The sequence below is a fragment of the Gobio gobio genome, assembly GCF_949357685.1.
Source record: "Gobio gobio genome assembly, chromosome: 4".
NCBI lineage: Eukaryota > Metazoa > Chordata > Actinopteri > Cypriniformes > Gobionidae > Gobio > Gobio gobio.
This window is the reverse complement of record NC_137100.1, coordinates 60,846,266-60,860,126: the sequence shown is the minus strand read 5'-3', so window position 1 is coordinate 60,860,126 and position 13,861 is coordinate 60,846,266. Positions and strand designations below refer to the sequence as shown.

General features: G+C 37.8%; 1 protein-coding gene across 1 annotated transcript; it reads left to right on the top strand.

The window, feature by feature from the left end:
- Positions 1 to 5,180: 5,180 nt before the first annotated feature.
- LOC307124936 (serine protease FAM111A-like) lies at positions 5,181 to 12,754 on the top strand. Its single transcript, XM_079814438.1, has 4 exons — positions 5,181 to 5,292; positions 6,540 to 6,587; positions 6,943 to 7,008; positions 10,069 to 12,754. Exons 2-4 carry the CDS (start codon positions 6,582 to 6,584, stop codon positions 11,857 to 11,859), a joined length of 1,863 nt encoding a protein of 620 aa, XP_079670564.1. The 5' UTR covers positions 5,181 to 5,292; positions 6,540 to 6,581; the 3' UTR covers positions 11,860 to 12,754.
- Positions 12,755 to 13,861: the final 1,107 nt, after the last annotated feature.

Genomic DNA, 13,861 nt, shown 5'->3' with positions numbered 1-13,861 from the left:
TATCAAGTTCAAGTTCAATTTTATTTGTATAGCACATTTCCAACAGCCCCCAGGCTGACCAAAGTGCTTTACAGAAGAGAGAATATATTCATCACTCTGTCTTCTCTCCACCAATCAGCTGGTGTGTGGTGGGCGTTCTGGCGCAATATGGCTGCCGTCGCATCATCCAGGTGGTGCTGCACATTGGTGGTGGTTGAGGAGATTCCCCCCTTCTATATGTAAAGCACTTTGAGTGCCTAGAAAAGTGCTATATAAATGTAACAAATTATAGATGACCTTAGATTTGGAACAAATCCTCCAGGTCGATTCATTGGTTTTACAGCATCTGGAGGAATTTTCTGAAGACACAGGACAAACAAAATACAGTATTATCACAAGAGCATCTGTCTCCAAATCACACAGAGTGAAGATGCAGGAAAGCTTATTTCTCTACTGTCCTTCACATTTGTTTATTCTCCCCACTTCCAGCATTCCACAGACCTGCGTCTGAAATCCAAATGAACGAGTACAATCAAAAGTAAAGAGTTAAATAGGATAATCAAATATCTAGATTAATTATATATATAGCCTATAGATCTTCCTTTTTGGGCAATCCCTGCAAGTGAAGTTCATATAGACAGACCCTCGACCCCTCGATTTTGAGTCAACGTAGGCCTGTATGTACACTTCACACGATTATGATGTCACAGAAGAACGTGCTTAATTTACCCACACATAAGTATAACATTCAATCAGGTAAAGCTTTAAGCATAAAAGGTGCATGGGTGTAGGCTACATGACTTTACAAACATTTGACATTAAATAAATCTGTCATTCATTTCAATTCATCAATCATTGAGTATCTATTTAAATGTGCAGCAGCTTTCTCCACATAGTCTAATGCTCTTTTCACATAATTAAATATTCTCTGATCCAACCCGTTACATTTCTTACGTAGGGTAATGAAATTATCATTTGACTTCTACTCAGCCAACAGCAAGAAGGCAGAGGCTGAACCTGCACCACGAACAGATGGTGAGGAATATTAAAATATTATTAAATCAAATATTAAAATTCAACAGAAAGAATAACTTTTGTATTTGTAGGAAATAAAGATGACCAAATGAATTGTGAATAATTTGTGTTTATTTAACAGCTGTGGTGGTTGTTACGGCATATATCTTGGCCTACGCTTCCATCTGGCATCCTTCTTCCATTCCTTACAGTAATCCGTTTCATTTTCGGAAGGTGCAATGATGGGGATATGCCGCTCAAATAAATATGTGAATATGGCATAAAAATAACCTCTCCCAATGTAATGTATAGCTTCCTATGAATTAATGCAGCATCCTCATCTACAGAATCCTGTATAAAATGTCATTTTTGTCACTTTGATGGTGTCTGCATGAAAATATGAACAATGAATGAATGTACCTTCTTAAGTCAAGATGCTTTTTCTACATAAGACACTAGACAGTAAGAAAATTAATTTTGCAGCATGAATGCTTATAAGACAGTGTGTAAAACTTTGTGAAACTGTATTTAATAGGCTACTCCGTCAAAAGGAGTAAACACAACTACAAGCAAGTATACTTAGAAGAATACTTCATTATACTTTTAACATAAAAGACCATTTTGGGGGATTTCCGCCTGAATTTGGCCTACCCAAATTGAAAAGCTTCACATAACCTACCCACATACAGTGGTCTAAATACACAATTTGGGAAGTTACAAAAATCACAACTAACAGTGAAAAACATGTAAGTATATGTTGTCTGAGCTGTAAATAACAGTAATTTTAGTTTGTGATTTTATCTATAGCTAGTTAGATCTAGAATTCTGAAGTAAAATAAAGTAGCGCTGTAGACAATAGTAGACAATTTTTGCTGTGGTTTAACAGCATTCACATACAGCAGTATTTAAGACTTTAAAACCTCTATGGGCAGGGCTGTGGAATTCTGGGGCCCCTGAAAAAACATTGATGTGGGCCCCCAACGCCCTCCACTCATATCATATACGGTATACGATAATGGTAGGCCTATAAAATATGGCCATGGAGGCCCACATCTGGTGCCATGCACTTAATAGGGATTTCTTGCAAAATAACTAAACAGACAAATAAATAAATGCAAATAAAGCAGTGGCGTGCACAAGGGGGGGGGGGGGGGGGGGGGGGGGTTAAAGCCCCTGCCCCTTTTAGTCTCAAAATGTAATGTGCCCCTCCCTGGTAATAGTACATTATATTTATTACTATTACTATAAATATTTTAATAAATAACAATACGCTTATATACCACTTTACCACTAACAAGATTACAAAAAGTATTTTTTGTTGTCGGAGGTGGATCGGTAGGCGGAGTTACATTTTCAGCTAACACAGCACAGCGATTAGCCGCGCGAGTTTTCAAACTACACGATCAGCAGGTAAGCTAATACAGAAAATTTATATTTATCCTACCACCATGCTACTGTAAAGGTCGCGGGAGCGTGCAAGTTATGCTTAATTATAATAAAAGCATAACTCGAGTCTTGAGTTCAGCAGCAGCATTCTGTCATTCAATTTGTTTTTATTCAAGACCATAGCACATCCTCGTGTTATTAGCTGGGGGAAATAAATCTAGTGAAATGAAATGAAAAAGTCCATGTCAAACTCTAAATTGTATGGAATTTATAGGCTATATTTGACATTATGGTAACACTTGCATGAAGGTCTCATAATGTATTAACCAACATGAACTAACCATGAGCAATACATTTGTTATTGTATATTAATATTTTAATCTTTGTCAATGTTAGTTAATAAAAATACAGCTGTTCATTGTTTGTTCATACTTGACACAGTGCATTAACTAATATAACATATACAACTTTTGATTTTAATAATGTATAAGTAAATGCTGAAATTAATATCAACTAAGATTAATAAATGCTGTAGAAGGGCAGTTTATTATTAGTTCATGTTAACAAATGTAGTTAACTAATGAAATCTTATTGTAAAATGTTACCTATTTCTTGTAGCAAATACTATCATACTTAATACAGGTTTACAACATCAACAAAACTGAACATGAATTCCTCATAATTACCTGCTTGAGTCTCAGTTTTGTTTAGCAAAGTAAAATTAAATAATTATATATATATATATATATATATATATATATATATATATATATATATATATATATATATATATATATATATATATATATATTTAGTAATATTATCATCATTTCCCTGTTTTTGTTTTTGTTTGATGTGTTATGCATTCTATTTGTATCAATGTCTTTTCATAGAATCTCAAGGAAATATGGAATATTATTAAGAATGGTTTTAACCATATATTGAAAGCCAGTGGGGAACAAAATTGTTCCAAAATTAAAAAAATATATATTTAAAAACACAACAGACAGACAGGTAGGCTACTGCTTTAAATACAGGTGAATTATGTCATAAATAAATGCATTTAAATTATGTAAAAAATGAATTTGATTCTTGTTATTTTTTAGTGCCCTTTTTGGTCCTTCTGCCCCTGCCCCTGAGGAGGTCTGTGCACGCCACTGAAATAAAGGTTATTGCTTTTACTTATTTTATATACAAAGCTGTATATAAAATGGCATTAAGCAATTCATAACTTCGTTTACAGTCATTAAGCAATTATGCAAGACAAACAAATAAAATAACAACAAAAGACAAGAAATGTATAAAATTATAAAATAAACTTTTTTTTTTTTTTAAGTAGGCCTACCAGCAATATAATAGGCCTATAGAATGTCTTTCCAGTCAGTCTGATGTCTAACAGTTGGGATAAATATTCAGAAATGAAAATGAATGGAGTCAAATGTAAAATAAAACCACTGAAGTTTCTCACTTTCTTAATTTTTGATGAAGATAATGTGCTATTGTAATGCTAATAAATGTATAGCTACATCAATAGCAGTGACTGAGTTGTAATTCGCTTTTTCTTGACAGTATTGTTAAATATATCACATCAGCAGCCGGCAGGTCTGTAATCCTTGTGACACGCATATATTTCTGCATGTTATACAAACCAACAAAACTACATAGCAATAATAAAAAAAAGGACGCAAAAAAGACGGGGACTTTGAGAGCGTAATCATTCGGGCGGTGCGCGCTGAGCTGGTATACAGATGTGACAGTACCGGAGAGTAGCCTACGCGAGCGGCGTCCTATTTCCCGCTGAGTTCTGCAACATACTCCGCAAGAACAGAGAAAAAAGTTCTCACTCCCAGGGCTGTTTGTTCTCAGAGCCCTGGTTCGGGAGTTCTCGCAGCTCGTTCTCGACACATCGTCTGAGCAGAACTTTTTTCTTGTGGGTGTCCGAGAACTATTGTGTGATTGGTCAGAATTTTAAAGTGAGCGGGGTTAATGCGGAGAAACGGAGATATTCGTGTTCCTTTTCTCGTGAGGTATGGAATGTCCTGGCCAGAACGAACTTTGTTCTTGCCACCTCGAGAAAACGAACAAATTTCTTTGTTCTTGCAGAGTATGTTCCAAATCGGGCAGCGGAAATATCGGGGCACGGCATCCCACCACACCGACTTGTCTTGTTAAAGAACGTGCCTCCCTTTCCTTTTCATGACGTTACCCAGATGTTTTTCCTGCCATTTTCAGTCAGTTTCACTTCTACTGTAACTTTGCGTTCTCGGAGCAGCCTCAACTGTGATTGTTTTTTTCTGTTTACTAGCTGGGGTGGGATTTGCTGTTTTATTGTGTCTCTCTGCTGTTTTCACGACCATCAGACTAAACCATTTTTAGGGAGGGGGGAGAGAGGAGATTTGGAATACTTCTTTAAATAAATTGCATGTTTTTGTGGTTTTCATTGAACTATAAGGCATACCAATGTATTTATTATAATGATTCATAAGAGTAGAGGAATATATAGCATAACTAACTACTGAATTTAGTGGAGCCCCCTATAATTTTCACCACCTTTCACCCCACTAGCGACGGCCCTGCCTATGGGCATTGTTTATTAATCGATAATCATTACATTTGTTATAATAATATCAAAGAATAGGCCCGTGACTTTTTAGGCATAGCTCATATATGTTCATCCTTGACAAGTGAATAGCTTTTGTTTCATCATAAATATCTTGTAACCTACTTTCGATTCCCTGTAGTGGGCGTGGACCAGTGGCGTTCACAGACCCCCCTCCCCTCCCCCCAAAAAGCAGGAATTCAGATCAAAGCGAGCGTGGACTAAGCGTGGACCGCATGAGACCGGACTTTCAAGTCAAGAAGTTACGTTTATACACTGTCCCACCATCTAGATTATCTTTTAATTTGGACAAGGTAAGATTTCCTGGTATCCTTTTAAAATATATCACTATTTATTTAAAATATAGAACCAATCCGACCTAAAAGTTAGTTTTGGGTTCCGGAACTTCCGGTGACCATATTTCTGAAATGGAAACCAGGGACATTTCCTATTTGAGTGATCAATAATTAAGCTTATTTTAATTTAGTTTGATTATTAGGTTTTTTTGGTCTGGCTTTAATAATACAATTCACAGCACCAGCAAAAAAAAGTACAATGGTAACAATTGTAAATAGCAAGCACTTCAAAACAATATTATAACTTTACAAAACCACATTGCAAAAATAATACAATGTAAATAGCTTATAGGTGTATATGGTCATGCAGTTGTATAATAACACTGCAATAGCTGTCTGCCGTGTTATTTTTATGTAGGTATTTATGTGTGTGTAGCTTTCATGTCCTTATACATTACAAAGCATATCAGACTTTATTTCAGAAAAAAAACCATCTGACTGACAGATAAATATATTTCCAAAGCAACATGTTTAAATTGTAGTCAAATGGAACTGTAATGCGGTCAACAGACCTGGAACTACTTCAGCCATGCAGTAGCTACTTGAAAAACAATCTGTCTGTCAACCAATTTTAGAATGCACTGTATTCATTTGTTTTAGATTAAACAAATATTACTAGTGAACAACAACATAAAACATTTACTTTTGTGAATTTTTTTTTTTTTTTGCAATGTATTTGTGGGTTGTTTTGGACAAGTTGTAAAATGGGGGGACAGCTACAGTCGGGGACAGAACACCAAAAATGCATGCTAGCCGACGGTTGGCTTGGGGTGTCCCCCAGTAAAGAGGTTGGACTTAAATTAACAAGTCCTTCACTGAACAGTGCTGAGGGGAATGGCTTTCGAGAATGAGCATTTGCTGGATGACGAACGTCTCCACAATCAAATGCTTACTGAATAGTGAATACTGTGCAGTATAGGCTTTACTTTGCACTATTTTCAAAAATAGTAATTTCAAATAGTTGGCACTAATCCAAAGGGAGTTTTGTCATGTAATCTCATCGTGTTGCTTAATATTTTAGCTAAACAATATCATTATAATCCGGGGAAAAAAATAGCTTGCAATCCAGTTGTGATTTTATATTTTATGCATATACACCAAATATATATACTGTGTGCATGTTATAAATACTGCTCTAAGAGGATGATTGTATCAGATTTCTGTGAGATATTAATCTTGAGCTCATAATTTGTTCCTTTTCACAGAAACACTGAACTGCCAACATCACTCTTGATCAACACCAGCGAATGATGGTGCGAATGAAAAAAAGAGAAGAGTATATCATCAGTTTTGCAGTGACAAAATGCTAAATATTATCATGCATCATAAATCTGATTTATAAATGTAGATTTTTGCCATTGCCATTTATGTTGAACATTTTAGACTTAGTTTAAATGGTTATGATGATTATTTAAAGGTTCTCATAAAAAAGTGTGGAATTTCTCTAGCCTAAACTTTTTGGAAAGACAAAGTCACTTGTTAGCTACTTTAAAAATCCATATCTCTTTTTATTGCACTGCTTATGATTTACATTTTACAATATGATGGTAAACCCATGTACACTAGTGGACTCATTTTAACAGTACTGTTGTGTTGACTTTCACTCAGGAAAGGATGGACAATATTTGCAAGAGCGAAGTTAAAGAGGGTCCATCAAAAAGCCATATGCAGCAGGTATGTGCATTTTAATGGTACTTGGTGTTTATCAACCGAAATGCCTTGACCTGTATTGGTATGGAATGATATTCTGGACAATATTCAAAAGGAATTGCAAATTGTATTTGCAATTGCATTTTCAATTTGTACATGCATCCATTGTGACATAATGGAAACACAAATGTGTGATTTGCAATTGCGGTTGGATTTTCTTTTCCATGTAACATGTCTGCCAAATTTCAAATGGAAATCCGTTTGCAATTGCATTTCCAATGTCTTACGAGTTATGACCCTGCCATTTTGGAATAGCAATAGAAAATCAACCATTTGCTATTTCATTTCTTCCTCGTCCTGCCCCAACCTGCACAAAGTTCAAATGAAATCGCAATCCCCTTTGCACTTGTATTTCCAATGCCTAACACACTCAACTATCAATCAGTCTTGAGTAATTTGGCTATTTTTGCAATTAAAACAGGCCCTTTTTTTCCACTTAATTTCAAACAAATTCAAAAATCCAGAATTTATTTTATGGTCACCTGGAAACCAGAAAAAAAAGAAGCAAAAAGAAAACTGCTGTGTCTGCAGTTGGCATGTATCGGACGAATATCATCATAGTTCCAGCTGCCACAGGGTGATAGACGTGTGGGGAAGAGGGAAGAGTAGATGTAATGACCCTCAGAGGAAAGGAAAGACCCTCAGGACGCTTCACTGACACTGTGAGCGTCTGTGCTGGATCACTTCCCTCACTTCCTTCTTTTTTAGCGTCCCGTCTCCTCGGAAGAGGAGGGGCATGAGAGGCAACGCTAGCCCTCTGGCCCTGTCTGTGGTCCTCAAACTGAGACAGGCCGGGACCCCCTGGCTGTTTGGGTGTAGACTCAGACCAGCGCGATATATAGGATTTAAATGCAGCTGAGCGCGCCTTCGAAAGTACTCCAGTACTCCAGGGCAAACTGGGACAGAGGAGAAAGCTCTTCTTTTCCTCTTTTCAGCAGTTTGTTTGGTGGCCCGGAGAGACAGATCTGTGGTGCTGCGCAACTTCGGTTACCGCCTCAGGAGGCTGAGAGGGCTCAGATCACTCATCTTCCTCACCCTCTGCAGCCATCTCCTGCTCTTCCTGGCTTGACACAGCACACTCTAGTCAGCGGCTGAAGGTAGAGAGAGATTTACCCCTCTCTCAAACTCTTCAGCCAGCTCCATCTGAGACCCCCACGATTTCAGTCTCCTCTCCGCCTCAGCGCAAGTGGGACCCGAACTGTAGGGTTCAGAATGATGCCTGTCCCTCTCCGCACAAATGCTCACAGTTTGCACAAACAGCCCCCTCAAAGACTGAGCGTGTCATCTGGTGTCAGGAACCTAGGACACGGATCTGCACACTTCTTGAAACGTCCGCTTTTAGCCATGATATAGAAACAATCACGCTTCAAACACACAGTCCCTGAAGGCGAAAAAGAGGATGACATGTTCTCCCCTTATATAATTCCTGGTCGCGCTAGTAGTGACGTCCTAGGCTGTCGCCGGCCAATACAATTGCCGTGATTAAACATGTGGTTCAGACATTGGTCACGCTGAGGCGTTCCACATATTGTCTCAGGACGCAGTACGAGTTCCCTTTCGAAAGGGAACTTTGGGTTGAGCCTTCGTCCTCAATTGACCTATCGGTAAGCCCCGCCCCCCTTAGTTTACTGTTGCTATCTCGGACAAACAAACAGAGTTGCTATATCTTACAATGTACAGCTGTCAGTGTGAAAACCTTATCCCAAGATGTTTTTGGACACAGATTGTTGCATATATCCCGTCCGAATGATGGCCAAACTTAACTGATGGTTTATCAAGTTTATTGCATCGTTATTCACTCCAAAAAATAATCGTAAGAGCTGAACAAACAAAGCATAAGAAGTGCGCATTAATGTCTCATTCACAAACTATCTCTCTCCGTTGCATTACCATTAACATACACAGCAAATTACACAAAAACACTCAAACAACTAACAGTAAACAAACATATACACAGACCGTATGCCTTTTCGGGGGTGCAGTTAATAACTGGTAAACTTTGTATCTGCAAAACAACTCCGATAAACTGCGTGCAAGCTCTTCCTTTCGTTACCCGGAGACTATAATACCCATCAAAATAGGAGTCCTCCTTAGTAGGACAGATAATGTAGACCTTAAACATATCTAAAATGAAATTAATTTACATATAACCAGTTTAATATGGAGAGGCACTGAAATGTAGACCTTCATGTTTTTGACCTACTGTGTTACATGACGTGAGAACGTTAATAGGTTTGTATGTTAGCAGGGACTTTAATCGTAACTTAACGAGAGTATGACAAACACAAAATCCTCTCAGGATCCCTGGAATCAGTGTTACAGTACCTCAGGCACGACATTTTAGCATTTTTGTAGCATAAACACCATCAAACCGATGAGAGCTTCGCATTTTCCAATGCATCTCTATGGCGCTGACACCTAAAGATGTCCGAGTTCCGGTCCCAGCGCAACTGATACTCAACTGCTATTGGCTCATCTGCGTATGAGGGGAGGGGCTTACCGATAGGTCAATTGCGTCATTAAAAAGGTTAGTGATCTGATTGCAGTTGTTGTCCACCCGAGTTGACGTCATTCGCCACAGTACAACTCGCATTGACGGGAATATCCGATCAGACACAAATGCATGTATCCAATTCATATCAGATTTATTCACACATATGAATAAGGCCTGAACTGATCAGGATATCGGAATCCATGTGCTTTTTTCCTGCTTACACGTTCGTGGGTCATATCCGATCTGTGCCACATGGGAGGGAAAAAAAATGGGTCACTTGAACAATGTAATGTAAATGCGGCCTTAATTGAGAACTTGTGGCTCAAATTGAATTGTGATAATTGTGCAGATACTCATCCCGTCTTTATATGATGATGATGATGATTATACTTATTATATTAACATTATATTTATTATAGAATTATTAATAATATATTATATTACTATGCAATATTGTCAATAATTTTATTGAAATCTTTTATCCATAAATGTTTAATGCTTTTTGTATTATTGTTTTCTGAATTTAACAGTGCAAGGAAGGGCAAAGCCACACTTTCAATTTCCAATACAAAGGCAAGAAATATGCAGTGACGTGTGATACATCCAAGACTGTGCTTGATGCTCTTTATACAAACGATTGTTTCAAGGATTTTAAAGAAGACAACATGGAGAAAGAAATCGTCATCCGGAGATCCAAAGGAGAAGTTCCTAGAGCTGCTGTGAAGACGGATTTCCCCTGCTGTCTTATTGAAAAAGATGAGCTCTTAGATATAACCTTCATCAAAAATACTGGACATGTTGATACAAAGAAAAAAACAACTGATAGGCTTTCATTCTCCAATGGATCAGAAAACCTCGTAATCTTTTACATTAAAACAAAAGGAGGGGAGAAAGTGAAACGCTTAATGAAAAACAATGAGCTGAGGAATGAAGTTGACGATGTTTGTGTGTACGCGTTCAAAGACGACAAACTGAAGGCTGCTCTTCGGCGTGACGGACGATTCATCGACGTCATATTCAAGAAACAGTGTGCACTCCGTGAGTTTGGGAGTGACATTAACCATGAAATGTCAAACACGGTAGAGCATCTTGATCGAAAGTATTTTGAGATCATTGTTATCAGTGACAAAAACCAGCTGGACAGCCAAGATGACGACTTGTGTGATGTCAGCACTGAAATGAATGAAGCTTCAGCCGCTGATTTGAAAGAAAGCGTTGATCCTAACCAGCATCCCATCAAAACTGAACAAGAAGAAACTAAAAACAGAAACCCAATGAAATCAACAAAAACTTCAGCCAAATACTCAAAAATAATTGACTCCAAAGAGATTCTGGGAATTCTGCGTTCTCAGTTTAAAGATTTACTGGAAACATTAAAACAGCGAGAGAACCTAAAGAACAAGTCTGAGGTCCAAACTTTCCTCAGAGCAGAATATGATAAAAGTGTTCAGAGTTTCTTGGAGGTGAAGAAAGTGAAGCAGCTCATGAGACTCTCTGAATGTGTGTGTCAGATTCGAGTGGAGGAATCCGCCAGAGGAACCGGTTTCTTACTCTTTGACAGATTCATCCTCACTAATGCTCATGTTATTGGAGAATTTGACCCTTTCTCCTGGAATCTTTCAAAGACCTTCACCGCAGTATTTGGATATGAAGATTTGGAAGCAAATGAGACCAAGTGTGTGCCGATCAAGGAACAGATTGCAGCATACTATTATGGCAAAGACAACATGGACAGGTATCTTGACTTTGCTCTTCTTGAAATGAAAGTCACTGATGAAATTGTTAACTGTCCTGGACTGCTCAGTCGATACGTTCCTGGACCCCCTCCTAACCGTGGTAAGATCTGCATTGTGGGACATCCAGAAGAAGGGGTCAAGAAAATGGACCCCTGCTTCATCATAGGGAGAGAGAACCGACTGGAGGCTGCAGATAAACACATTTCTGAGAATATCGAGTTCATTCATGTGATGAGACAGCAGTTTTTGGCAGAGAAATGGGAAATGCATGACAACCAGTTCAATTATGACTCTTGTTTCTTTCATGGATCTTCTGGCTCTCCAGTTTTTGATGAAGACTGCTATCTGATTGGGATGCACACTGGAGGCTATGTGTACCCAGGAGAAAACGGTAGAACTAGAAGCATTATTGAATACTCCTATTCCATGCAGCCCATCCTGGAAAGGATCATCACACAGGCCAAGAACAGTGGGAAATCTGACACCTTAAAATTACTCTCTGAATATAAATCTTTAAATCTTTACTTGGAAAACAATGATGTGGACATGGAAATAGATCCACAAAACCAGGAAGACTGTAGATGAATAATGCGACAGCAGAGTCTTGAGTGATTGGTGCCACTGCGATTGGTTGGCTGCACTATAAAAATTCATATATCCTGAGGCACGTTTAATATACAATTTATGCATTATGCATTTGGCAGACGCTTTTATCCAAAGCGACTTACATTGCATTCAAGGTACACATTTGACATTTTTTGTCAATTTTTGCTTTCCCTGGGAATCGAACCCACGACCTTGGCGCTGCTAGCGCCATGCTCTACTGTTTGAGCTACAGGAAAGCAATTTAATTCTATTATGTGTAGTTATAAGTTCTGTACAGTCCCTGGATGACTTTAAGCAAAGTGTGTATTCGTTGTCACTATTATTGTCATTGTCAATTGACTTGTTCCTTGTTTAACATGTACGTTCTACGTTTAATATTCTATGGAGCAACCAGAAAACTACATCCAGAATCTCTGTTAGATTGTGTCTGTATTATTCCAAAGGATACATTATATTCTGTTCAAATTCCAGAAATACATAATGTTATATTTTTAATTTATAGACACAAACTGAAAATTCTGTCATAAATAATTTACCCTCATATAATTTCAAACCTGCATGACTCTTGAGCAGAAATAGACAACATGACTAAATTGCAGATATTTTATTTCTGGTTGAACTATCCCTTTAAGGGTTCAACATTGTTCTTAAATATTTTTCAATTCTGCAGATATTTGTACAGAAATAGGCCTACAGCTGCACGTATAGATTCATTGTAAATCACTTTATAATCTGTTTTGTCTTATTTTTTATAACCTTGTGCCTTATTTTTGCTATATTAAATTAACAAATTATATTGGCCTCATTCTTGGCTATAAGCACTTTCTGACTGTACACACAGCCATCGGCACATAAAGACCACGAGAACCAGACCATTCCTCTCTACAGACTTTTATTTATTTATTTGTATTTTTTTACGGTCTATGGTACAGACTCTGTGGCCAGCTTCAACTCCTCCTCCTTCATATGCCGGTGTTCTGAAATATGCAGTGTCTGAGATTTTCGGTGACACTGAGCGAAGCTACATGAATATTCACCGTCACTCCGACTCCGCCAAAACCTTATTAGGATAATCACTTTCGTAGAGATGGCAACAGTTAAAACAAATTCTTTCAAAAGGCGTTCGCTGGAAGAAAAAAAAAAGGATAAAGGATCCCGAACCGGACCAACGCGATTTACAAATCCAGCAGCAGGCCAGTGACAGCATAGATATGTAGCTATAGGCCTACATAGGTTATCTATGAGTGACAGAGGATGAAGCTACACCCGGAGCTTCACACGCGTGTTATGAGAAACGTTTATTGCTTTTTATGTTAGGCTATACCTTTCGTAGGCCTACCCTTCTGTCATTGTATTAATCGTTTTTATTGTTAACAAACAAACCACACCCATGCCCCACACTTTTGAAAAGCTTGCTACGCCCCTTATTCAACAAGCATGCTCATCATTACACACCCAAAGACAAAAATGCACTTCAAAGGAATAAAAACACAAAAAGAGACCTACTCTGCAAGTTCTTCTGTTTTCTTGGAATCCAAAAGCTCTTTCTGAAAGCGAGTCTCGGATTTTAGAGTCATGAGTGCATGACTCAGACCGAGTTCAAGAATAAATATGAACATATAAATATAGCCTACTATTATGATATTTTTTTCATCTCCACAACAAAAACAAAAAAGCTGCCAATAAGAATGGAACCGATCTCCTGGTGGATTATATGAGAACACAGTAGATTTATATAGGAATATTCATAACATATAGCCTAACATATTTATATCTTCTTATTTTAATTTGCGGCGGACGCAATACCTAACGCAAAAGCATTCTATAATTTTTCCTCCTATCTCAGCCAATTTTTCCCCATCTCTGTCCTTTTAGGTGCCCTGTATTAAGACCTATTTTTTCTTCTTCTTCTGTCTCAGTATTAAAAAAACAGCAGGAAATTAATGATTACGTTCATGTTTCATCATGATTACTACTAGTA